This window comes from Amblyomma americanum, chromosome 10 (genome assembly GCF_052857255.1).
Source record: "Amblyomma americanum isolate KBUSLIRL-KWMA chromosome 10, ASM5285725v1, whole genome shotgun sequence".
Taxonomy (NCBI): domain Eukaryota; kingdom Metazoa; phylum Arthropoda; class Arachnida; order Ixodida; family Ixodidae; genus Amblyomma; species Amblyomma americanum.
Window position 1 is genome coordinate 29784823 of NC_135506.1, and position 26914 is coordinate 29811736.

The 26914-nt window shown below is 46.6% G+C and overlaps 2 protein-coding genes across 2 annotated transcripts in view; one reads left to right on the forward strand and one right to left on the reverse strand.

Moving 5' to 3' along the window:
- Nucleotides 1–3680, forward strand: part of LOC144107935 (ATP-binding cassette sub-family C member 3-like) — a 66673-nt gene extending 62993 nt beyond the window's left edge. The window contains exons 27-28 of the mRNA XM_077641173.1: nt 757–951; nt 2798–3680. Of these exons, the coding sequence (XP_077497299.1) occupies nt 757–951; nt 2798–2948 (346 nt within the window). The 3' untranslated portion in view covers nt 2949–3680. The remainder of the gene's footprint in view (nt 1–756; nt 952–2797) is intronic.
- Nucleotides 3681–7132: 3452 nt separating this feature from the next.
- LOC144106820 (uncharacterized) lies at nt 7133–25817 on the reverse strand. The gene is made up of 7 exons (XM_077639768.1): nt 25460–25817; nt 22937–23064; nt 21522–21607; nt 20330–20353; nt 17363–17428; nt 15166–15544; nt 7133–7414 (listed from the first exon to the last, which is right to left on the reverse strand). Exons 1-7 carry the CDS (start codon nt 25655–25657, stop codon nt 7159–7161), a joined length of 1137 nt encoding a protein of 378 aa, XP_077495894.1. The 5' UTR covers nt 25658–25817; the 3' UTR covers nt 7133–7158.
- Between the last annotated feature and the right edge of the window lie 1097 nt (nt 25818–26914).

Here is a 26914-nt window from a genome sequence, read left to right on the forward strand (position 1 = left end):
TCCGCAAATGTTCACTGAGTAGGCTTATCATTAATACCTTCAATGTGCGAGATAATGGACGTGGCCAAAGATAGAGAATCATTCGACAGAGGGGTGCAGTGTGTATGTGTCCGCTCTCGTTACTACGCAGCTATTTGTTTATTAAACTAATTCGCCTTATAGTATAATTTACTTCTTAGAAATAAAGATAGAGGCTCGTTTCTGCAATAAATACATAATGCAGTTAGAACGATTCTATAAACTGGTAATTAATAAATTATATCCCAGTCAAAAATCCCTTCAAAGTTCCTTTAAGAGACCAACAGGGTTCTTGACTGTCCATCAGTACTTTTTACCTCCACCTGTACATGCACATGCATGATTCTGAAGGTCTTGACGGAATCTGCACTAGTTGCTCTGTTTGTAATGGCGCGAGTCTGAAGGTGCTGAAGGCATCTCCATTAGTAGCGCATCTGCAAGTCGGAAGACATGTCTTCAAGAACCACTTCTCTACCATAGTTTCGGATTGTGTTGCCGGCTTTCTTAAGGAAGCTTGCGCCGGGCAATATCTGCAGTGGCTGCTCTGTTTGTAGTGGCGCGAGTCTGAAGGTGCTGAAGGCATCTCAATTAGAAGCGCATCTGCAAGTTAGCAGACTTGTCTTCAAAAACCACTTCCCTGCCATAGTTTCGGATTGTGTTGCCGGCTTGCTTAAGGAAGCTTGCGCCGGGCAATATCTGCAAGGATTCGATGTGAGTGACGCTGTTATTTTCGCGCAGCGTTGGCCAGAGGCAGCTGGTGTGTCTCGCGCGTGCCATGCTTCGGGGCACAAAGATCCTTCTCCTGGACGAGGCCACATCGCAGATGGATGGCGACACGGACCAACTCATCCAGGTGGCGCTGCGGAACGCCTTCGCGCAATGCACCCTTCTCACCATTGCGCATCGCCTACACACAGTCCTCGACTACGACCGGTGAGAGGGATGCGCAAAAAAGAAGTCCATTTCACTTTTAGAAGAACGTTTTGTTGGGCTAGATGGTGCATGTTGTAACAAATTAGAACTCTAGCGCAACCAAGACGAACACAAGAACGGGGCACACAGGACTAGCGCTAAACTTCATCTAACTTTATCGACTGGCAGCGCAGCAAATGTGAGGAAAAACCAGAGCACGTGCAGATACCAGTTCACACGCGCCACTATCAACGGAACCATTCAAGATATGCCATCTCTGATTTGTATAGATCCACAGACGTATCGCTAACACAATATACGCTTCTCTTATATGAAATGCCTCCAATAGTTCCCTTGCCCTAGTATCTTTGCTTTTACCTAAAATCTTTATCTCATGAAACCGTGGTTGACACTTTTTGCAGAACTGGCATCTAGCCTGTGGCAAATGTTCTGCCGCTCGAGGGCACTCAAAACATTCAGCGCAGCGCTGAGGAAGATGTGCACCACTTAGGTCTTTCAGCGAGCGCGCGTGCTCACCTGCCCTTTCATTGATGCACCGCCCTGTTTGGCCCACATAGACCTTCCCGCATGACAGCGGGATTTGCTGCGCTGCCAGTGAATAAAGTTAGATGAAGTTTAGCGCTAGTCCTGCGTGCCCCTTTCTTGTGCTCGTCTTGGTTGCGCTACAGTACTAATTTGTAACCTTTCACTTTTAGTCGATGATTCGGTCTCTCGTGAGCGTGCGCTGAGCTTCGGATGATTGGGCTGATAGATTAGTTGTTCGAAATTAGCACGAGTGATGAAAATAGATATGATAAGGTAACACTCATACCTTGCTGAGCTGTTTAAATAAAATGATTGGGGAGACAGGAAGACAGAAGAGTGGGTGAAACAGCAAGCGCGAGTTGATATCTTAGTCGAAACCAAGAAGATATGGGGATGGGCAGAGCATCTAATGCGAAGCCAAGATAACCAGCTGTCGTTGAGAGTAACGCACTGGATTCCAAGAGAAGGTAAGCGTAGCAGGGTGGCAAATAACTAAATGGGCAAAATGAGATTAAGAAGCTTGCGGGGATAGTGTGGCCACAGCTGGCACAAGACACGGTGACGGAGTTGGGCTGGTGATAATTATACAAAAATAGAGCGGCACGGATTGAAGAACATGCAAATTTATAATTTTAATTGAAATTAAAAAAGGAAAGCACGTCCAGTGCAGTCCACAGATGCAGTGGCCTGAACCTCAAGTGAGGTTTGCTAATTCGCCCAACCAGCGGCTTGAACCTGAGTCGTACATGAAGGTCACTGCAAGAGGCATGCGTCCTGCTGTAGAGTTAATCCAGCTGGCAACGATGACTTGCTGTCCACCGGTTTGTGTACGACATGAATGAGCCGTGGTAATGAAAGCACTGGACAAAATGAGACTCCGGCCTGGACTCCGATAGGTTTAGTGGCCTCCTTTCTTAAGCGTATTTTTTTCTTTTTTCTTTTGCCTTGTTCTTCCAAAAGCATTAAATACCAACTCGAGTTTGGGACCACGTAAAGTAACGGCGCCTCATACTCAAAGTAGAAATTCCGTGACACAAAAACTCATGGCGCATTTGACATGCTCCAGTTCTCCACATAAATCAAGAGCATTGGCATTACCATTGTTACATATTCTGATTGCAGGTACCCTCTGTTTGGACCACAGGAAATATTGAGAAAGTCAAAGTTCAACGCCACAGAAAAAGATATTTTCCCAAAAGCTTGTTAGTCGAAATCATAACATGTCTAACTTTAAAATCATAGTGGAATCATTTCACTTTGTTGCTTGTACCGCCACAGCCACCATTGTTATGCTCTGAACTGCGCATTGACTTTTTTCCAGGATACTCGTTTTAGAAGACGGCCGTGTCCGAGAGTTCGATACCGTGCCCCAGCTGCTTTCTGACACGTCTTCGGTGTTCTACAGCATGGCCGTCGAAGCTGGAATCAATAACCCAAAATGGAAAGCTGAAGTGATCAGTACTACTTTGTGATCAACTCGTTAAGTAATGCTCTCAAAGCGGACCGAGCGAGATTCACAAAACTATTCATACGTAACTAGGGGCCGTTACTGGACGGTGCGATTCTCATTGGCAGCAATGACTGGCTAGCCCTTTTACGTTAATCAATAATGGTCCGTTGTTACGTACTAATAGATTGGTGAATCTGGCTTTAAGCTTTCTTGTATCATCTCCCTAGAGCAGATAACTACATTCATTCTTCTAGTTCATGCCTCGCTTGTATGCAACATCATTGAATTTTCACATCGTAGTACCTGTATGTTTTTGCACATCATCATGTATTTATCTTCAGTTATGTAAACATATGTAGGCCACTGTGGCCAGTCCAGTGTTGGGCGTAAATTTTGTAAATTATACTTATCTCCAAAATGCCAGAATAAAGCTGGCAGGAACATCAGACGCACTCTCTCCGTTAATTAAAGTAAAATATGGTTAAATAATTTAAAATGCTGACAGTGTGTGCTATAGTGACTTGCACTGAACACAATGAGAAAGAATTCGAGAGTTTTATGTTTGTTCAATAAAGGACAAATCTCTACGAAAGCTGAAAAAATTGGGCCGCTGTGGGCAAGTCACAAGGCTCGATTACTTATTTTCAGGTGTAGAAAGCTACGCTGATGTCGCCATACTTGCCTGATGATTGACACTGCCGCGTTTACAGAACCTTTTCGTTACAACACCGGCGTGCCATACCTGCGTTATGCGGCAAGAGGCGTTATTTATACGCGTTTAGTCCAGGACGCCGCGATGCATACATCGAAATCGTCAAAATGTGATACGTACATACCCAGCAATTCTGGACAAAAACATTTTTGAGCAAGAAAGTGTTTATGAACGCAATTTTTTTTCATATAATGTAAGATTTCACTATAACAATAAATATATTTGCAGATCACCGTACGGCGGTCCTGTATTTTTTTCCTATTCACGTTTTTGCTTTCGTGAAAAGTGTTCCCCATTGATTTCCAATGGCAGTCTTAACTATTCGATGCGATAATGGAAACACTTTATAAGAAAGGTATTGCTGCATATCAGAATAATAGACCACTACCTTCAATATTTCAATAAATGTGTCTTACAATTTTTCAATTTTCAAAGTTTTTGCCCCAGAAAGCTGGACTTGATCACAGAGCTAACGGGAAAAAAAGCACAGAGAAACCGTAGGTCTAAGCCGTGGAAAGTGTTAATTCGTTGCTAAGCTACTGCAGATTCTAGGATTCTATAGTTCTGTGGAACTTTCATAGATTTTTCTCTGAAACAGTTAAGGACAGTTGATAGTGTGTTATACGCGGGAAACCGGAACGCATGCGTCCGAGAACTCTTAAATGTGGTCGTTCACATATCTTCAAACCTTAACTTTTTCACATTTGTTTCAACAATCATGTATGTTTCAGAAATAAAACTTTTTCAGCGAAAAAGAGGAACAGTGTCTCTAGCAGAAAACTGCGAAAGCCACAATGAGCTATAATCATTCGATGAATACCAAACACTGCGCTTCTCATTAAATTGATTACTTCGATGCGACAACTGTAAACTTGAGTGGTCAGCAGGCTGCTGTGCAGCACTTACATTGCTGTAGAATTCTCGAGCTCTCTTGGACGCATCCAGAGTTTCGTAATATAATTTCTTGCGTGTGTCTTTAAAACCAAAACTGTATATGGTTCGTTAATCACTCCTGTCCCAAACAGCGCCTCCAGGAGTTCTTTGAAAGAATTCTAATGGGGGCTGTTAAAATCATAATGAATGCGTTATTGGCTACTTAACCTGACTTTTTTTTTTTCTGGGGGAGCTGAGACGACAGCAACTCTTTGTTAATGGATGCCATTTGATTCTTTTTTGCAAGTGCAGTGGGTGATGCACATTATTTACTTTCCATAAGGATTCCGTACTTTTGCGATATTTTTCATTTGCTTCATTTCGTGGCATTTAAGACGCATTCAAGCAGGCTGCTGCTCAATACAAAACAGCCATTTTACGAGAGCTCAACAAAAAACTTACCTAACAGTGGGAATATACTTGCAATAAATAAGTAAGAGTTATCAATGCCGCATTAATGTATTTAAGTATTCGTTTTTCCCTAACACAATTCTGGACTGGAATAAGCTTCCGAATGATGTGGTTTGTGCACCTTATTTCCAAAATGCTGTTGAAGTGGTGATCTGATGTATTTCTTCTAGGCCTCGTACATTTTAGCAGCGCTGTGCCGATCTATGTTACGTTTTTTTTTAGTCTACTTATAGTACTGTTGTTACCTTGATGACATGTTTCCTAATATCTTCTTTGCATGTGTTATTGTATGTAGCTATATCCCCCCTACCATAATGCCTCATGGGACGTGTAGGTGCTTGAAATAAATAAATAAATAAATAAATAAATAAATAAATAAATAAATAAATAAATAAATAAATATACGCAAACGTGCGTAAGTACGCATCGAAGACCTGCCACTAGTGTTCAAGCCTCCTTGTAGATGGCGCGACAAATGGCGCGTCAAGTGGCACGCCGCTTAACTCCACAAGCACATCCTAATGAGCACAGCGCATCCGCGAGCCAGAGCCTAACCTGATAGCAATGACTATAGCACTGAAGAAAACAACAAGCTCAAGAGCGTAACGTCAATACAGAGTAACGTTAGTACAGAGCAAGGTGTAAACGAAAGGTCATGTAAAGCTCACAGCGTTCGAAGGTCACGATTAATAGAAAAAAAAGGAAAGGTTCAGTTTTGCGGACTTAATGTGGCTGTTTTAGGGAAGACTACCTTGGCATTTTTTTCCTTACGCGCCCACTGAGACCCCCTTTCGCCATGCACGGCGCTGGCGTGGCAGATGGCGCGCGTATCTTCTAAGTCTGCGCCTTCCCTGAATGCTGATGTGCCATCTAAATGAGCCCTCTACTGCGCATGCGCCGAAATATTCGTGGGCAACGCAAATATCAGAGGGCACGCTCACTCCGTGAATAAAAAGCCGGCGTCCAAGCCGGGAATCGAACCACGGTATTTGGTATACGAGACAGGAACGTTTCTACTCCACCACGACCGGTCGGAGTTTCAGCGCTATTAAAGGTGGGTGTGTGAATGCACGGGTTTAGAAACGTATCTTCGGCATCTGTACTAAGGTATACATGAGTAATTATGAGCATGTAAATTACAGATGTCGGAAATAAGTCAGTATCATGCGTTTCCAGTACAATTCCTCCGAGCTTGGCGTGCAGTCGTAGCGCCCTCCTGTAGGCGCCCACTGAAACCCCCCTTCGCCATGCACGGCGCGAGCCTGGCAGATGGCGCTCGTATTTTCCGAGTTTTACGGAGTCTGCGCATTCCCTGAATGCTGATGTGCCATCTAAATCAGCGGGTGCTCGACCACAAGGGAACGCTATCGCGTTTCACTCTTCAGGCGGAGCTTAAGCGTCTCTCAATTTCTACTTTTTCTGAGGCATTACAAAATAGTGGTGTAAAGACGTCTCGACCCTGTAGTCCAAAAAGGAATTGGGAAATAACGTCATCACCGCTGTACTGTATACGTGTGAGCATTGTGGGGTGTTTTTCAATTACCCACACGAAGTCATGTGGCTGTGACGTCACCGCCTTCTCGAGCACTCCCGATCTTCACGACACGCCAGTGACAACTATGACGGTTTCTCCGCTGAACTTCCTAACGCTATCGCGTTAATATCTTGACAACTGAAAGACCTTCGCATGTTTCGAAGCCGCCCTTATAAAAATGGTCTGTAGACAGTCTGTACACTTTTATAGACTCTATTGGCTTCCTATAGATATTTCTCTATTCATAGTCTATAAACTGTCTATAAAAGTGTACGGCCATAAATCTATAGATTGTTTATAGACTGTCTATAGGATTTGTAATGCCTATAAAATTTTATCTAGGGTTTGTAGATAGAGATTTTATAGATTTTACAGACAGAAGTCCATTGCCCGTCTATAGGCTGTCTAAAGATATTTTTGTAAGTGCGGAACCTGTTTCCTTTGACAACCGTAAATATTTCGTATTTTTACTGAAAGAGATCTACTCCAGAGATTGGGCAACATACCCTGCCCTTATGAATAAGTGCGCTATAAGATCGTTTGCTCCCTTTTTACCCGTTATAGGGTGTTTATAGTGCAGCTACCTTAAAACGATGCATCGCGCTGCATAAATAGCTGAGTGCAAAACTTGGCTGGGAGCGTTTATTCTCGTCGTGCCCGACGTTTCGATGTCCCGGTACTGTTCGACATCTTGCTGCTCGAGACCAAGTGCTTGGCCCGCTGCTTGGCGGACTTCAGCAGCTTCTTCGTACGCTTTGTGAACTTTTTTCCGGGCTTCACTTTCGGAGCGATGCCCGTCGTCTTCACCAAGGCGCGGTTCTTGCGACGTTTGGTAAGGCGTACGGTGTGCACGTATGTGAACATGACGGAAGGCGGCATAGTGGTACCCGTGCGGGTCCTGAAAGAGCAGATGACGATAAAATTATTAGGAGCCTTTAATTGGCTGTTTGCATACAAAACTCAAACCTTATTTATTACGCTCGTTTCCTGCCCAAAAATCACATATCTACGCCACTGGCCGACTCACAAAAGCCGTCCAATCGTGAGCAAAAGAGAGATGACCAACTCATCGCTATCGCCAGCCATGTTATCCCATAGCTAATTGTACGCCGCACTTCCACTGGTAGCATTTGGAAGCATTGCTCTATGGTCTCATTTTTGTATTCTTCACGTGGTTCAAAGAGAGAAGGAAGCGTTACTATACAGCGACGTACTCACAGAAGCGGAGATGTCAATATTTCGGGCCGCCGTCCCATGTTTGATTAACACAGAAAACACATGAACATTAGTACCGCGCTATATAAAAATTCTCAGCGACAGCCAATTTTGTTTTGTCTTGACAAGGCGATAGCAATAGCAGCTGTGGATGCCTCTACCGGAAGTGATGTAACGTTCTGTCTGGAGGCGTCGTTTCTCTTTAGCCAATGGGAATGCTCCGCTCCGGTTAAGTCACTTAACTCCAATCAATGAGCGAATTTTATGACCGACGGTGCATTGTAGTCCCATGGGACATGTAATGCCATTGCATTACAAGCAGCGTCGTTTGTTTTTTGGACGGTTAGATACGATCTTGCGTTCTCTGCATGTGCATAAATGTCCGCTTGTAACGTGTTGATCATCTGGTCGCACACAATGAAATTCCGCCTGGGAGTAACCGCTGGCGCCTCCAAGAAAGATCGCGCGCATTTATCAAAAATGCCGCGCAACTTAGCAGGGCAGGAAGTGGAGCCACTTGGCCTATGACTGGGCAGACAAACACAACACTGTTACCCCTCTATAAAGCAGGATTCAGTGACACCTGCTTGCAGTGGCGAATATAATGCTGTTTATTCATTGTTGATGACCTCCTTCTGTGGTTGAGTGCGCGGGACGTCACCGTCCCAAGGAGCAAAAGTAATCAGCCCAGTATTGGCAGGTCCTACAATGTACCAGTGTGAAACCATTTCTTACCAATATTGAGCCAATTGCCTGTGCTGCTTGGGACGCTGCAACTCGTGACGTTACTAAGCTTGGACCACTCAGCGAAGTGCGTTGAAGTGAAGTCTTGCGCGACGTTACTGCAATATGACCAATCAGCGTGCAGCAGCGTAACACCGGCGGTGCCACAGAACCGGAATTGGTGCGTTCAATAGCTGCGGCTGTAAAACCAGCGGAAAGAACGCAGCGCAGTAGAAGAGGTCACAGGACAACGCCTCACTTTCAACTGAGTTTGTGAAGGGAAAGTCCGCATGATCGAGCCACATACCAGAGGCTACAGAGACAGCTAATAATGTTACAAGAGCCAAAAAAAAATTAACTATGTAGGCATTTAAGTCAGCTTCAGAGTGGAGTGCATAGCCTTAGATTTCGCAGTGATTGTAGCGGGTATTGCAACTCTTGCGAGTGTTGCCATCTGTTTCTTTCCAATAGTCGGTGTCGCGCTGGTCAACGCATCGTCTATCATCTATGAAACTCGCAACCTTGAAAGACCCTGTGGAACCCGGAAGCCTGACTCCATGCTGTGGGCCTCCTTTCGTCATTATAGGATTAGACGGGAGAGGAATTCCACGCTGAGTCCCTTCGCCTAGACCAGCCTGCGACTCGACAATTTAGCAGCGACGTAGTGGCCGCCGACAGATTAATTGCCCGTGAGTGATTGGTGGTGACCGTGAGTGAGGAGTGATGAGGAGCACGGGGGTGAGGGGGGGGGGGGGGGGACATAGCGCTGCGCCCAGGCATGGCGCAGTATCTGTCTTATATATCGTTGGAAAGATCCGCGCCGTAAGGGAAGGGTAGGGATAAAGAAAGAGTGAAAGAAGTAAGGAAGAAAAGGTGCCGTATTGGAGGGCTCCGGAATAACTTAGACCACCTGGGGATAGTATGACTATGATTTGCCGATTTCTTTTGGAACCTGGGTGTGTGTTATGACGAGTTGGAAGAGCAGCATGCAATAAATCAAGACGAATTTCTGATCCCGAAGTCCCAGCTTTTCTCCAAGGTGCCTTCAGGCACTTCCCAACAGACCGTCGGTCCCTCTCACGAGCACGACTGGTGAGGGCATAGAACTTCACCGAAGTATAGTGGCTCAACAGACCGTCACACGGCTGAGTCGGGCACGGCGGGTGAAAGCCAATGAAACGACGACAAAATGTTAACTGTTGGTCTATCAACCGCCATATGACTGCTAGCTAATAGCTAAGAAGCCGGTATCCACTGTGGTGCGACGGTGGCGACATTTGCGTCCTAGTATAGAACGAAAGTGCCACAATTTGGTGGTCAGGTGGTGATGACCTCACAAGGTTGCGGTTGCGGCACTCCTCTCGTCCAATCGGCGAATTTCGCGAGCAACACTACTTCTGTGAACATACAGGGGATATTCAAAATTCCGCAAGTGCGCTTTTCCGCTTAACAATGTTGCCCAAAACAAGATAGCTGATCATTCGTTCCCAACTGAAACAAAGCAAGAGAGACTAGTTTTTTTGTTTGATTCTAATAAAAACAATAATAATTGGTTTTGGGAAAAGAATAATAATAATAATTGGTTTTTTTGGGGAAAGGAAATGGCGCAGTATCTGTCTCATATATCGTTGGACACCTGAACCGCGCCGTAAGGGAAGGGATAAGGAAGGGAGTGAAAGAAGAAAGGAAGAAGGAGGTGCCATAGTGGAGGGCTCCGGCATAATTTCGACCACCTGGGGATCTTTAACGTGCACTCACATCGCGCAGCACACGGGCGCCTTAGCCTTTTGTCTCAATAAAAACGAAGCCACCGCGGTCTGATTCGAACCCGGGAATACCAGATCCGTAGCCGAGAGCTTTAAGCACCGCAGTGGGTTCTTTGATTCTTTGAAAATTCGTTTCGCACCACTCGCAGTTTTTCTTTTTAAATAGAAAAGGCGGATATCCCGCACCAGCAGAAATTGGCTGACACCGCACTGCTCTAAAAGTATCGTCCACTATCAGCCAGCCTACGTAGAGCCCTCCTTCATGACGTGCATAAGTGCACGAGATGCTGCATGAACAAGGTTCAAAATATCTTGTTTCCTGTTTCCAATAAGTGTTAGTTCACGATATCTTCGCTTGGAGTGCGGTTAAAACGCAAGTTTTTAAATTAATACATACAATACAACGTTACTTAGGTACGACGTGTCAAACGAGATCGTTGTAAAATTATGCAGCGGCAATGCGGTAAGCGGGCGTGCTCACAAGATTCGCCGTTAGTGCGCCGCGTCCCTTCCTCGTCTAGTGTTCCTGCATATTCCCGCAGGTAGCATATACAGGAACATATACAGATGTATTTGTATGCCGGGTTTTACAAGGAAGACTAGGTAATTTTCAAAGATAGGATCTTTGACGAAAAAAATAAATGCGGTTTAGCTCAGCTATTTAAGGATATAGCATATACAAAGCTAAAGCTGTCGGCGTTCATAGTGTTAAGGGCGTTGGCGCTGACAACGTTCCAGACGGCGATGATTTTGAGGAAAGGAAGGGCGCATAACTGGCTCCCTGGGTCCGTGGACGCCTCAATCGCGCTTTTATGTACTCGGCGGTGGTTAGAGAGAGAGAGAGATGTGGGCTGCATGCATTAGCGCGAACGTTGTGGCTGACACACGGCACTGCAGCAATACGCCGCAGCGTTCATTTGTCGGAGAGTTTGGAGGATGCTTCACTCCCGGCACCGGTTGGCCCGGTATTGCACTGCCTCCGGGATCGGCCTTGTCTTAAGCGCGTCTTTACTATCCTGTCTTTCTATCCCATCTTTCAACTTTCCTATTATCTGCACGTGGTAGCGATTGTGGCTCGTCTTGAACCAGTGAGCAGGCCTGTGCACTTTCGTTTTCTTTCTTCCTGGCAAAAACAACAACAACAACGACCAACGGCACTGGAATCGCATAGCTCGCCTTAGCGTTTCGGCTCCCGCAACCCCGTTTCGATGGAGGCGAAACGCAAAGGCTCCCGTGTGCTGTGCGATGTCAGTGCACGTTAAAGATCCCCAGGTGGTCGAAATTATTCCGGAGCCCTCAACTACAGCACATCTTTCTTCCTTTCTTATTTCATTCCGTCCTTTATCCATTCTCTTACAGCGCGGTTCAGGTGTCCGCCGATATCTGAGACAGATACTGCGCCATTTCCTTTCCCGAACAACCAATTTTCAATTTTCAACCTCTAGATATTGTGTAAATAGTTTGTGTATATTACCTCTCTACCTATCCTCTCTTCCTGTACCCTTACCTCTTTTGTTTAATTTCTCCATTCTGCCTGCTATCCTTTATTTCCGCTGCCCCAGCTCAGGTGCTTCAGTATCGATGGCAGATGCCGGGGCTAGCAAAAATTTTCTTCCTTCCATTTATTATTGTTAGCTTAATAAAACCACATACTACTACTTTGAGGAAAGGTGCGACGCGGCGCAGCTGCGGAGCACCTGTGGCTCAGTGCAACATGTGGCGCGTGCGCATCACTGACTATGGACGCTCTCCCGAAATGCGCCGCTGACCACCCTAGTGAGCTTTTGCTACGAAACATTGATAGTACATCGCTGCTGGCCCTTGGACTCAGGATATTAAACTCATTTTTGGAATATAGCGGAGTGTTTGGCTTGAAGCACTCTGGCACGGGTCGGCCCGGTATTGCACTGCCTCCGGGATCGTCCCGGGGCATATTAGCGCACGCCTTTTCTTTCTATCTTTGCTCTCATATCCTTTAACTCTCCCACTTTCATGAAAGCACGCGGCAGCGAGTGGGGTTCGGCTTGAGACAGTAGGCAGGCCCGTGCTCTTTCCTTTTCTTTCTTCCTATCAGCAGCAGCAGCAGCGCTCCCGCCAGCACGTCCCGCTCGATCAGCCGTAGCTAGACGTCGGGATGAGTGGGCAGGAGTGTGGCCTCCTAGCTGGAAGGGCTGGTGGTGTAGTTGGTAGGAAGGCGGAGAAGATGGCATTCCCGGGGTATGATGGGGCTGCTTTGGGAGTCGTGCAGCGGGGCAGAAAGGGGAGCGTGCGAAAGGTATGGGCGAAGTGAGGGGGTGGCAAAGAGGGCCCCGTCTGGACTTGGAAAAAGAAACAGCTTTTTAGGAAAGGAAGTAACGCAGCAACTGTCTCACATATCTCGGTGGACACCCGAACCGCGCCGCAAGGGAAGGGATAGAGAAGGGAGTGAGAGATGAAGAATACGCTGTAGTTTTCGTCTCTTCAATCTTTTCTACCACCTGGGGAATACCTGGGGATCTTTAACGTGCACTGACATCGCACAGCAATGTCAATGCACGTTCCCTTGGAGGAAATGTCAATATGCTGTTTGAAAGTGCAGGGCTCTGCGCGCACCCGTGACAGAACAATGGTGAGCCTTTGTGCGTTCATCGAGCAGGCGGGCTTGACTTCCGCTTGCTCTTAGCCAGGTAGTGCACGCGTGACATGAGCGCTCTGTGGGTGCCACCTAGGGCGGTCCGCTCGTGCAGTGTGCCGCGCGCTCGATTAGTTCGAGACAGGACGCTACGTGCGCGCGGCTATGTATATACAGTTTATTTCTTTCCTATAAATAACTGTGCGCAGTGGCCATTCAGCGCACTTATTTCCGAACAGAGCCTGAACATTAGCGCGGGGGCGGCTGAGACTTGATTGCATTATGTATTTCTAAATATTGTACAAATCTCTCCCCTGTCCTTTCTTGCTATCCCTCCCCTCTATACTTCTCCTCGCTATCCTGCGAGCTGCACCTCCGCCGGCTGTAGTGCAGCTCGGGTGCTTAAGGCAACATTTTTTTCCTTCCGTTTTTTTCTTCATTTATTTCTAAATAAACCACTACTACTACTTCTTCCACTACTGTTTGAGAGTCTGTGCATATTGTGGTATGCAGAGTCTGTAGTAAACTGATGTGCGCGATGTCGAGTGTGATGGCCAGGCATTCGTCCTTGGTGATGCTGGTGGATTGGATAGAGGTGGCGTTAAATGTTGAGCGGTGGATGTCTTTGAACAATGCTGTGGTGATAAGCGGGTTTGCGGGGATTACGTGAGTGATCCGTGTAGAGAATGTGCTGAAGTTCATGGTGATTTTGGTTTATGGGGGTTTAACGTCCCAAAGTGACTAAGGCTATGGAGACGCCATAATGAAGGGCCCCGGAAATTTCGACCACCTGGGGTTCTTTAACGTGCACTGACATCGCACAGTACACGGGCCTCTGGAATTTCACCTGCACTGAAATTCGACCACCGCGGCCGTGATTGAACCCGCAAGTCCATGGTGTTGTTCAGAGAGATATGTGGTCCGGATAGCACGGCACCCCTTGTGGTGTTCCGGATCTATATTTGGAGGGAGATTTTTGGGTTGTAGGAAGCTGCAGAGGATCGAGGGGAGGTGTTTCGTGTGTGGGATGAGGGTTCAGGGTGAGGGTATTGTAGCCCATTGAGCGTGGAAGTGAGTGCCCTTAAGTGTTGTGCGGAGTCGGCGTTGTTGGCTGGAGCGGTGTGCCTAGTTGGAGGAGCCGGATTGTACTGCTATCACGGGGTAAATGGAGTGCCGCGTTGACAGACACCCGAGTTGTGTATTAAGGCGAAAGCCTTTAATGACTCATACTCCCGGTCGAGATACTGTCCGTCCGTTACATCACCACCCAGAAGCGGCAACGGAAGTGACCTCATACCCACACTTTGATCTTGGCCGATTTGCACCGAAATCGATGTCCAGCCTAATTCACTATGGCGTTCACCATGGTTACCCCCAAATTTGGCCCAGGTCACCCCCGACATTTGCCTTGGCCAATTTGCACAAAAATCGATGTCCTGCCTAATTCGACTATAGCGAACACCATGGTGACCCCCCAAACTCGGCCCTGGTCACCCCTGAAATCTGACCTTGGCTGATTTGCACAAAAATCGATGTCCAGCCTAATTCGACTATATCGAACAGAATGGTGACCCCAAAATTTGGCCCTGGTCACGCCCGAAATTAGACCTTGGCCGATTTGCACCAAAATCGATGTCCAGCCTAATTCGACTATAGCGAACGCCATGGGGACCCAGAAATTTGGCCCTGGTCAACCCCGAAATCTCACCTTGGCCGATTTGCACAAAAATCGATGGCCAGCCTAATTCTACTCTAGCGAACACCATGGTGACCCCCAAATTTGGCCCTGGTCACCCCCGAAATTTGACCTTCGCCGATTTGCACCAAAATCGATGTCCAGCCTAATTAGACTACAGCGAACACCATGGCGACCCCCAGATTTGGCCCGGGTCACCCCCAAATTGGCCCACCCAGCCCCGAACTTTGACCTTGGCCGAAGGCTTTCGCCTCGCGCTCTTTAGATCGCCAAAGTGCCCCCTGAATTTTTTAAGCTTGGTAAGAGGTTTTGGTGAGGTTGTGATAGGGGAGGCGGTAGCTAGGTTAGTCGCCTAAAGATGAGGGCGTCTACGAGTCTTAATAGTATCCTCTTCTTTGAGGCCCAGATTGCGGCTTGCAATGCGACGAATGAGATGTGTGATTTGCTTGACCTAGCTCTGCAGGAGGCGTATGGTACCGGTGGCTATCGTGTCCTGCATAATGCGGCGACCCAGCACTTGGAGTGTGATTTCGCCTGCTAAAGATACCTAGGTGGCCATAGTTACTCCGGAGTCCTGAATTACGGTAATGAAAGTATTTAGCTTAGTGCGCATGCAAAGTGGAATTAAGAGGTCGTACCGCGCATCGGGGGTCGTCACTGCCACGGAGTGCGACGCCTCTGTCTTGGAGGTCTGGGCGGTAGGGCGCTCGGAGACTGTTGACACTGGAGTGGTGTACGTGGTGGACTCAGCCTCCGGGGCCTCGGTCGTAGGGAGTTCGGAGATCGTTGTCTCTGGAGCGGGGGTGTCACTGGACTCCGTCTCCGGGGGCTCGGTGGTCGGGAGTTTGGTAGTCGTTGTAGGCACCGACACGCAGACGCCGGCCACGACTCGAGTGCCAGGCAGGTCGCACTTACACGTGCCTCCCACGCAGTTTCCCTTACCCTTGCAAGGAGAGGAGTTGCTGCACTGTGCACCAACGTGGCCGGCTGGTGGTTGAGGCCCCGTACTCGGCTTAGCTGGAGTTGAAGCGGAAGGTGAATGAAGAGCTATTAATTTGAAGTGGGAAATCTCATGAATTAACAAAGTGTACTGTATTGTGGTTAAAGAATGCAGCGCGAAAAGACAATGACAAACAAAGAAGTGCACAGGACTGGTGCTGACTACCACCACATTTACTCAGAGAAAAGAGCAGCTTTTAAAATGCCATCCAGAACCCACGTGACCAAATAAATCAGCAGTCGTGGTCCTTGTTCAGCCATAGTGCCGAGTGCAACTTCGTTTTCGAAACCCTAGAAACTTATATCCTAAAAACTTATAGTCGTGGTGGTTTGTCCTTGTCTTTTCGCGCTGCATTCTTTAACCATGATCACTGACCAACATGCCCAAATAGCCGCTTCAGTACTATATTGGATCAGTCAGAATTGCCTCTTGCTCTTGTGTGGAAAAAGACAGGAGGCAAGAGGACGGAACTAAAAAAGCACTACTTGCGTCTCTAAGTTTACATAAAGGCTTTCCGATGAAAAAAAGAACACCTGCGCATTCGCAGCCGTTATCAGATCGAGCATAAGGCAGTCACCAAAGAAAGAAAAGAGAGAATAAAAAGCATCACTTTGCCCCTATACACCGGTCGACTTGTGTGCGTTGCTGTATAGGTGCAGCTTAAACAAGAATAAACAACAGAATGAGTTTCCTCAATTAGCTATAACCATGCTTTATCTATGGCTTCAGGAAAAGGACTTCAAAAATAGCGTGTTGGGACTTCCTGCTTACGATGAAGATATGAAGAGAATCTTTGAAGCGTCAAATTTTAGCATCCACAGTGTACGCCGGAGGTGCGGGGTTCGACCCCCCAGCGCGTACACAACTATTTCCAAAAGAGCATGTGCTAGCTTTAGTACCGATTGGTTTGCGCTAGGCTTCCACGGTCTGAAATGCTTGCGAGCATTGGTCGGTAACCCTTCAGCCAATGAAATCAAATCATCGCAACATCAAAATACTGGGTGGTCCACCTCATTTCTTCTGCAATTTTAAAAATATGCTTTTTGAGTCAGAAGAGCGCTTTTTTTCAGAAGAGCGTTGTCAGTGGTATAACGCATCCGATTACAGCTAAGATGTGCTAATTAGTAGACTGGTTAACTCATTGATAGCTAATCTTTTAACTATTACTATCAGTCCCCTTATTTATTGAGAGCGTGTAGCCCACCATCAGTAATATGCATATCAGTTTTTAGGATTTCGAAAATGCAGTTACACTTGGCGCTGTGGCTCAACAAATTTTGGCTGTATGAACGAGCTACGTGCAATGCAGGGGTTTCGTTGCCTGCAAACTTCTCGAACGTGCATGCATTTTGGCGCGATGTTGCAAGAATTAGTTGGGCCACAGCACCAGGGGTAACTTCACTTTCGAATTTCTAAAAACTGATATGGATATACTTAAGATGTGCTACATGTAATAGTACAAACTTAACTGTTCAATATTAGTAAGCAACCCTACTAATTAGCAGGTATTAGTTGTATTCTGATGCGCTACACTAATTAAAGTGCTATGCCGAAAAAAAAAAGTCTTTCGAGCTTGCAAAAGTTAATTAAAAAAAATTCCACAACATATCAGGTGAAACAGCCGGTATGCTAAGCACACATTAAATGTTTAAAAGATGTAAGGGTAAAGTGGGCTCAAGAAATGCAGTGGTGGTTTGATATCTCATACGGTGCGACTCAATCTTTGAAGCTGTAAGAAGATATCTGCCACACACTACCATGCTTTGTTTGTTTGTCTTCCCGAAAATGAAACAATATAGAGTTTAAGAAAATGCTAGCCATGTGCTCAGGCTTACCTTTGCCTATGCCGGAGGCTCTTGTCGTTGATGTGCTAGGCCTAGTACGACCAGCACCATGCGCGACTGCGACAGAGATGAGAAAAACTTTGGCTACCCTCAGTGGATCGTTTCAAGGCGTTAGCAACTGGTGGTGATATAATGAACCTGACGGTCACGCTTATTGTGTTCGCTATATCCGATGTTCGTAGTAAGTGGACTCTCCGTATAACAGCCAAAAATATGAAGTCCTCCATAACTGGCGTTTATATCTAAAAAAAAAAAACTGCGTTATGCGTGTCTAGATATTTAAAGCAGACCCTGCGTCCACTCTTTCCAGGTTTTCCAGGACAATCATCTGGTCGCTGAGACCCTTGCTGGCAACAATAAACATTAGGGACGGGATATAACTAATCATGGTTGAACCGTCCCTGGCAGTTGGTGGCAGGTCGGCCACATTAATAAAATTTAAATCAGTAGGCGAGTGCTCGTACTTGGGTGTTCAACGGCTTCATCAGAGCACGCGGTATTGATACCGTGCGCTGAAGTTTGCAGTGTCGATTGCAGCGCCATAACACACTGCCTAGCGAGAAGAGCAAGCAGTTTTTGGTAGTACTATCAGTACTCTTCCGCGCCGCCTTCAGGCGCTTATTGGCGTGAGCCTCCGCGCTCTGTCGAAGGCGCACGTGCCGTGCGTCAGCTATCTGGGCTACGCCGAGAGAAGCTAGGCAATGAATGCTGTCAGCCAAACGCGGGTTATATAATCGTGCAGAATGTGTTCTCGCGTTTGCAGTGGCCCAAGCGGCTGGCAAAAACAGGTTTCAGTCGCCGAATGGAACAATTGCAGTGCCACCTGGCCAGAGCAGGCCCCCCTACAGCTATGTTGTGGTACGCGGGAACGCAGTCATACTGTAAACATCCGGCCAGCGACGCATCAATGACGCGTTGCCACAAGTGTACATGCATCTGATCATGTGTGTTTTCTAGAGCTTCATCTATCGTTATTAGGCCCATTCAGCAACGAAAGTAGCGCAAAGCTGGCGGCATAGGATGTATCAGCAGCACTGTGCGCTATCTGATGATGCCTGCACGTGCTAGAAGTGCAAAAGATGGAGCCGACTGGCCAGCATGGCCAGAAAGGCATCCAGAATTTTAAAATCGCTGCTGTTAATTGATTCACGACCATGGGTAGCAGTTACGCTATCGACAATTTTCCTGCCTCGCGTCCACCACGCTTCTTCAACTTGGGATGTCTCGCCTAGCCGGCGAACGCGTAGGCAATGATTGGTCCCGTAGGCCATCGGCGCGTGCTTTTTATTGCATTTTTGGGATCGACATGTTCTTTGCGCGGCAGTGTCGCGAAGGCTTCAACTTTCAACTTAAGCTTTTTTTTTCAATTTTAGTGCCAATTTATCCAATGTACGCCGGCGGCCAATGCTCCAATGCCGCGTTTCTGCAGCAATATTGTCAACTCCAACGCGTATTGCTCTAGTGGCGTGTTTCGGCCGCAACGTTGTCCATGCCAACCCATTCAGCGCACATCTCTCTCTCACTACTGTCACTACTGTCACTACTGTCACATAGCTCAAGGCACGATTATCAGTTTGATAGTTGTATTACTTCATGAAGAAGACGATGTGCATGCACAGCGCGAGAGTGTGTTGCAGTTTAACACGAGGCGTGATAGGCGGCGGCGATAGCACAGTTCTCTCGTGCAGTGGCCAGCGAAGCTGATCTGTTCGCACCTCCGCTGGTTCGTATCCCAGTCGTGGCAGTATTTATATATGGCTCGCACAAGGTCACCCTCAAGGTCAAGAATCACACTTAAACCGGTGATTCACACAAACGGAAGTAATGTTTTCGCACAATAAACTAGATCTGCTGCACTGCTGCTAGCGCGGAATCGTTGACAGCATGCGCAGTGCCTTAAGAGAGGCTCGGAAAGCAGCGAATCTTCAAGACAACGCCGAAACCGGAAGGTGAAGAAAATGTGCCGATGCACGCAGTTTACTTGAGAAAAATGCCAGTGATGGCCGGCACGCCTATTTATTTGGTCTTTTCTAGCTTATAAAGCTTTGTTTTCAGTGAAAGTGGTCTGTTTTCTTAGAACGCGACAATATATCATTACAGGCCGACTTTTTAGCTTTTAGCTGCAGCGTTTTTTTTTTTCGGCTAAGTGCAATAAAATTATGCAAACAGAATAAAGTACTCGTAGTCCACTCTCGCATCAACTCAAGGCCAAGGGTTCACTGAAACTAAGCTTTATGATCTAACACTGAAACTATTTCTCTGGCACTGGGAAGCTGAAAGTAATATGTGGTAAGGCAATGGCGGGATAGTAATTAGCGCACTTTTAGATCTGCTCATCACTAGCTCTACACAGAGCCGCCGCGGTGGCTGAGTGGTTATGACGCTCGGTTGCGGGCCCGAAAGATGCGGGTTCGATACCGGCCGCGGTGGTCGAATTTCGATAGAGGCGAAATTCTAGAGGCCCGCATGCTGTGCGATGTCAGTGCACGTTAAAGAACCCCTGGTGGTCGAAATTCCCGGAGCCCTTCACTACGGCGTCCCTCATAGCCTGAGTCGCTTTGGGACGTTAAACCCCCATAAACCAAACCAAACTAGCTCTACACGGTGAATGTAGGACGCGCGAACATTGGCTCGGAGCAGAGAAGGGCACGCCGCTGAATGGAAGAATGCGGTCTATGTACATACAAAACGGTCGGGAGCACAGCAGAAAACTTTAGTTTACTGCAGAAGATGTCGAGGTATGCGGCTCTGGTAAGGGCTCATACACCTGCTGCACAGGTGTGGGAGTGTGAAAAGGACCTCTCTGCTTGCTGAGCCCCCCCCCCCCCTCTTCTGCCCCCTCTTCCCCATATTTAGTTAAATTTTGAATATCATTAAATAAAAAAAACTTTCTTTTTCCCGACTGCATGAATGGTGGCCGGACTTGCAATCCAATTTTCGATGTGTTCATGTACTTACACGGCTGCGGGGTTCTTTGTCCACCTGAAATGTCGAGAGAAATCACTGAGTAAGCCGGTGAGGTTCAGCGGAGAAAAAGCCTGGTCTGCAGCGGAATATACGGTTTCCGGAAAAAACTTTCTGGACTGGCGTTTCTCTTTTAGCTCCTTCATTTATTTTGGGAGATTGCCATTGTAAGCCTACTTAAGTGACCTCGTACTTCAAACACCCACAGTGTTCTTTTAAAACATTTCTAACAGCCTAACACAATAGTATACTGTAAGAAAGTAAAGGGAAGTAGCAGTGAGGTGAAGGAGCATAACTCTGTTCGTAGAAAGAACTGCTCTACTTCTGCCATCCGTCCGTCCGTCCGTCCGTCCGTCCGTCCGTCCGTCCGTCCGTCCGTCCGTCCGTCCGTCCGTCCGTCCATCCATCCATCCATCCGACCATCCGTCTGTCCGTCCATCCATCCATCTATCCATCCATCCACCCCCTCACCCACCCACCCACTCATCCATCCATCCATCCATCCATCCATCCATCCATCCATCCATCCATCCATCCATCCATCCATCCATCCATCCATCCATCCATCCATCCATCCATCCATCCATCCATCCATCCATCCGTCCATCCGTCCGTCCGTCCGTCCATCCGTCTGTCCGTCGATCTATCTGCCTGTCTGCCTGCTTGTCTATCTTCCTACATGCTTGCCTGCTTGTTTTTCTGCCCGTGCACATACACAAAACCAAATATCCACCAAAATTAACCTTTCGTGCCGACTGGGAGCACTAGGGAAATGATATTAAGTTGGAAAATGGTTGCAACGATAAATTTTTATCCTCGGCATCGTTACTGTAGCGTAACAGAAAGATCCGGAGTTCAGGTGCTACCGAAAAGGAGTGGTGCCGAGGTGGACGTCAACCTTAAAGATATATAGGTCTGTAGGCCGACGCATAAGTTCCTCTATGGCTGTGTACAGTGCAGGTGCGAGTTGAGGAGCTCCTGGGGCATTGGAGTTGACTGCACTATTGCCCCAACCCTCCTACAGTCACGTAATAGTTGCAATGGGTGGACGATTAGTCATTTTTGTTCTATTTTTTGACCTAATAACAATGATACTGAATTACTCGAGCTCCGTTCTTTTTTTCCTTGTTTTGTTGAACGTAACAAAATCCGTATTAAAGTGAGATGAGCACTCGTTCTCACTCACGAGAGCTCAGGAAGATGTAGGGCACCAGGAATAGCACTATCAGCAGAACAAGGGTGCACATGAAGGCGGGTAACCATGGGCCGTAGCTGTTAAGAGAGAGACAAAAATGCATGGTTAGAGAAATTACCTGCCCGACGGTGCTGTACAGTGAAGCATGTGTCCTTTAACCCTTTCACAGACGAATTTATTCTACATGTTCTTGGGAATTACTTACTTGATGGTAAAATGTTTGGGGGAATCCCCCAAGGCGGAATAAATTTGTAATAAGGGAGTAATTACTCATTGGCATAGAGATAGGTTCGATCTCATAGGTGAAAGTTCGGCCTCTACGAGCTAGCAGCCGATTTACTTTGCTCCATAATAAAACGAACTCGTCATTTTCATCCAGAATTCAGTTTGAACAGTCAACTACCTGTGGCACCGCATGGTGCCACTGGTAGACCACCCCACGATGCGACATGCGTTTGTAGCTGGTTCCGTCGTTACCGGTAGTGGTATGTTTGGTTCTCTGGTGCAAAGCACATAAATGAAAGGGACACCGTAATAGGAATAGGATATCTGAACCTGTCTCCTTCGCGCTGTTCTATCTTTCTATCACTCCAGTTGGCCCACTTTTCTATAGTGGGGTGTTCGTCATGGTAGCAGTATGAGCCGCTTGGTGAAAATTAGAAAAGGCTGCACAGAGCGGTAAGAACGACAATCGTCCTGTATACCTGGTTTTTATGTTTGTTTTTTTCTGCGTGCTGTGTTCTGCGGTCCTAGAATTCCCTTGAAAAGGCTCTAACCTGTCCCCTTTTCGCTTTTGTAAAATCACTAGAATGAGCTGCTTTTAGGGAGTTCACGCGATTGACCACTTTTTGTCTTGTTTTGAGAAGTTCTTGCCTGAAGCGGTGCTGCCTTTTCCGTACAAGTTGTGTCATGTAAGAAATACTAGATATTAATTTCTCAAAACTCTCTTGAGATTGATGTTTAGTACATATAACTAAGTTCCTATGGTTACCAAGATACCAGGCCCGACTTCCGCTTTCCAAAAGCTGGAACTTACAGAGCCCGCTACTTACAGCGGTGACAAAGAAACACATGACTACCCACTTTTAAACCACTTCAGCGCATCGTATTGTAAGGTACACCGGCTCGATCCCAAGCGGCTTTTTAACTGTCGCTTTTTGTAACACGTGACATGTTACACAGACATTCCTCTTGAGAATATTGGAGCGTAGATCTAGTTCCTGCCTTTTTGTGTCTTTAGGGCGATAATGGCAATGACATCAAAGAATCAACACTACAAAACACACGTCTCAGCCTCGTCCTCACACCTTACAACGAACTGTACTGCCCCAATAAGTTCTTCAATGAAAACTTGATTACATCTTGCGTGTTTACCTCTAAATGTGCACAGAGCAAGTCAAACTTACCGCGTTCTTCCACGCTCTGTTTGTTGCGTAGTCTTCGATGTGTCTCGTCCCGTAGCGGCCGCAGTCGTACTGCTCTCCCAGTCTCCAGACGACCTTCGTGAGGACTGGCCAGTGGAGGTATATCCTGGCTAAGAAGTAGAATGTAATAACTATAGTAATCATTAGTGTTATTACGCGAATCGCAGGACAAAGGCCTCTCGCAGTGAACTCTAGTTAGCAGACGCCGCCACCCTATTCCATAAAATTTTCTAATCTCATCTCTATTAAAGACTCTGAGTGGCATTTGGGGTCGTATGCCATTACGTTGCATCCACCCTCATATCTTAAAACACTAACTGATATTTGTTTTCCGCATTATATGTCTCGCTCAGGTCGATTTCTTCCTGTGAGTTTTCTCTGCAGCTGCCATGAATTCGCATGTAGGTGCCATGGAAACTGCAGCTCGTGCTCATGCACTGTCGTTAAGCGAAGCAATAAAGAACCCTCGACAAATAAGAATGCGTCAAACGAATAGTCGCATTGAACCTATAGCCTGATTTTGACGGTCAAGGCCATTGCTTCCATAATAACGCTCTATTGCGGTCGACTAAGGGAGCATGGACTGATAGCTTTAATTATCTATGAATCTTGCTCTGCATGCCACCTTCCATAGTCTAGTCCAGGGTACCAACACACGTCGTCAAGGTCCAGGGGCCGACAAAAAAATCAAGTCCGGTACTAATACCTTACTCGTGTACAAAGTTCGAGTACATCTGTTTGATTATAATACGGTGTTATATTAAGCCGGCCCACTGCTTCACCTTAATGAACCATCTATGCCCACTAATCCATCTTAATCCGTCCACTAATTCCCACTAATCCATGTTAACACATTTTCTGTGTGTGCCTATTTCCAAAGCTTGGGAGATCCTTTGGAATATTTGGCAGTGGGCCAACATCTCAATGCCATTGCATTTTCTCATTTATGAATGCGGTTCAGAGTGCCCCAAGTTTTTTAAAGAATTATTGTTCGACAACTTGCTAAATAACGCGTCTCACCTAGCTTTTGACGTCAGGCATGTGACTTGAAAATGCACAGGAAACCGGTCATTCTCCCTCTAAAACCCTATTTTAAGATATTCCTGAAAACTTTGACTTAAACACCCCGTAGATTGCCGAGTAGTACTCAGTTTAGCCGGTTTCTATACAGTGTTCCAAAAGGTGGCATTCGCCGCAAGATATGAATTTGGCTTCTTGTAGCGGTATCATACAGCATCAAGCCAGTGAAATTTATTTATAGTTAGTAGAAAACAAATCTTAGAGTTCACACTTGCGTTGAGTCATTGTCATTGTAGCTGAGAGTACAGGCTAATTTCAATCACAAGTCGCTCGTTTACGCTTGCCAAAACCTTAGCACACTAATGAGTCTTATCGTATTCGACATTTGTTGATGAGCGGCCGCCTCGGAGGGGAGTAGGGCACGGCGCCTTTCTCCGTAACAGAGCGCTACTTGGCCACCGAACATCATCAGCGGCCATTTCTTCATTTCCCGAACTTTTCGCTAAATATTCCTGTTCGCGAACGTTACAGCAACAGGAGCTCGACGTTTATACGCTTAGGCGTTATCTCGAGATTTGCAAGTTACACACAACGTGATTCACTCATTGGCGTCACTGAAAGAATTTGCAGAACACCGCGACTCTATTCTCTCTGCGACCGGATTTGAAAGTTTCACGGCCGCAATTTCCTCAAGATCTCACCAAATTCGTTATCTTTTTCCACAGAATCCTCTATTTATATTTGTGAGCCTCTTGAGATAAACCTGGATACATTTTCTCCTGTTTGGATCTGCACCAAACCTTAGCCATACCACACCGTGATATGGCTTTAGAGGCATCACTTTAGAAACAATAGCAGCAGCTCCTGCCTGACATTTCCATACTTCAATCACACTCGTGGTTCTTCGTATATCCGCTTTCGCAGCATTGTTGCTATGGGTCATAATTAAACTAAATATACTTAGCACTGCTAACTTAGGAGGTATCGTTAACCGACGTTAAGAAAAAAACGTGAAGCGATAATTTCCGTAACTCATTCAAGCAGCACCTTGCTCATGTGTGCAGGTCTTAGAGGAAAGCCCAGAGGCTTTGGAAAGGCGCAACTCTATGTAAATTCCCTGCCAGTGTTGCTGTTTCTACTTCTGCATTCACCCCTTCCCTCTGAGCGTGTACCGAGGGCAGGTTGTCTTGCCATTTCATGACGAGCATTCTGTTTGCTTTCTTCGACCCAACCAGTTTAGGCAGTATGGTTAGTCAAAATAGCCACTTACGTCTCCTCCTTGCCGCCCGTCAGTCAAGACCGGATTGTCCATTTGTAACAATTGTTTCAATGTTCAATAAGCTTATCTTGATTTGCTAACACTGGGACCAGCAAGCAATGTTTCTTCCAAGCCTGGCTGCGCGGTATTCTGAAAACTTATTCAGTGACTCTATCACGGATTATTAATTAGCGCGCTCTGGATGAATGAGGCCGATCGCGTCTTACAGTGGCAGTCGACGTGGTTCCCGTCGCGGTTGTCGGCGTCTGCTGGTAACCCGACGGAGAAGCTGGTGTCGTCGAGCCGCCTTCTGGGTACTGGTAGGAGCCTCCCCTGCCCGGTCGCATGTCCGCGCCTTCTGCCATGGATGATCCCGTCGCCATGCCGCTGCCTTCGGAAGCTGGCGTCATGGATGCGGGCTGCATGTTTGGACGATTTCGCAGCCGTTGCTCTGCTGCTGCTGCTTGAAATGATTACGTTCCTTCATGGAGATGCATGGCGACTGATCACAGCGGCAGTAGGCAAGCAGCGGCTGCAACTTTGTTTTCTTTATCCCAAGCGGCTGGGGCAAGCGCGCACGGGAGATCGCCTCCCATAGTTGTTGTAGTTGTTGTCCTCAAGATGATAATGACGATAGGTGGGACAGAGATGTTGCATTCATTCGCCTTGTATATGCATGCAAAGCGTTGGTAAGTGAGCAGATCATGAAAATATTATTATTTTTTTCCTCTAGAGGGCATTTGAATGCAGAAACGTTCGTCTTAGGGGGGTTCCGGTCGTTACGATGTAAGGGACGCCGTAGTGAAGGGCTCCAGAAATTTCGACCACGATGTAAATGATGCTCATCTCATTTTTTTTATAGAGTGCGGTTTCGCGCCTACTTATGCCATTGATACTGTTAAAATATTCTGGTGTGACGCGGCTTAGCTTCCACATGGGGCAAAAATCGTAGTAATGTATCTCGAAGTCTCGTGTTTAATGCACACTCTTGAATATCGTGTGTGTTTGAGTGTGGGAGTGTTGTGTGTGCTTGATTTCAATTTCTCGTTCTATTTTTCTTTCTTTCTATACCCTCAACTGGAGTAGCATGCCAGGTTAACTACCAGGCACACCTCTCCTGTGATCAATAAAATGTACCTCTATATATCTTTTTATTCAATACGAATGCGTAGGGAATTCGTTTGTTTCATTACGATCTCCTTAACGCGGTTGTGTCTGACCCGAATTTGATAGCGAATAACATTACTTCCATGCTACTGTTCGACGGCAGAGCAATATGCCATTACTAGACTACAATATTTTGATGTCACTGTTGGCTGGTAGAACATGGTGTATTGCTGGCGTGTAGCACGAGGTTCCGTGCTGAACTCGTTTAATCGAATAGCGATAAGAGTCACAAGCGCACTAAGTACTTACATGTCGTTTTAATACCCCTGCTTAAGTAGTGATCTAACCGGCCGCCATCATTTCAACGGCATGCTTATATCCCGCTGTTTAAAATGACCACCCAACCTATCGGAACAAACTGCTCCTGATCTCAGGTAATGGCAACTGTCCATCTTTACTGAAGGAAAAAGAAAGCCCCAAAACAAAATACTAGTACAGACACCACTAGTACTAGTACAGACACCAAATTTTCTTTGTTTTTGTTTACTACGTGGACCAAGAAATTATCAAACATG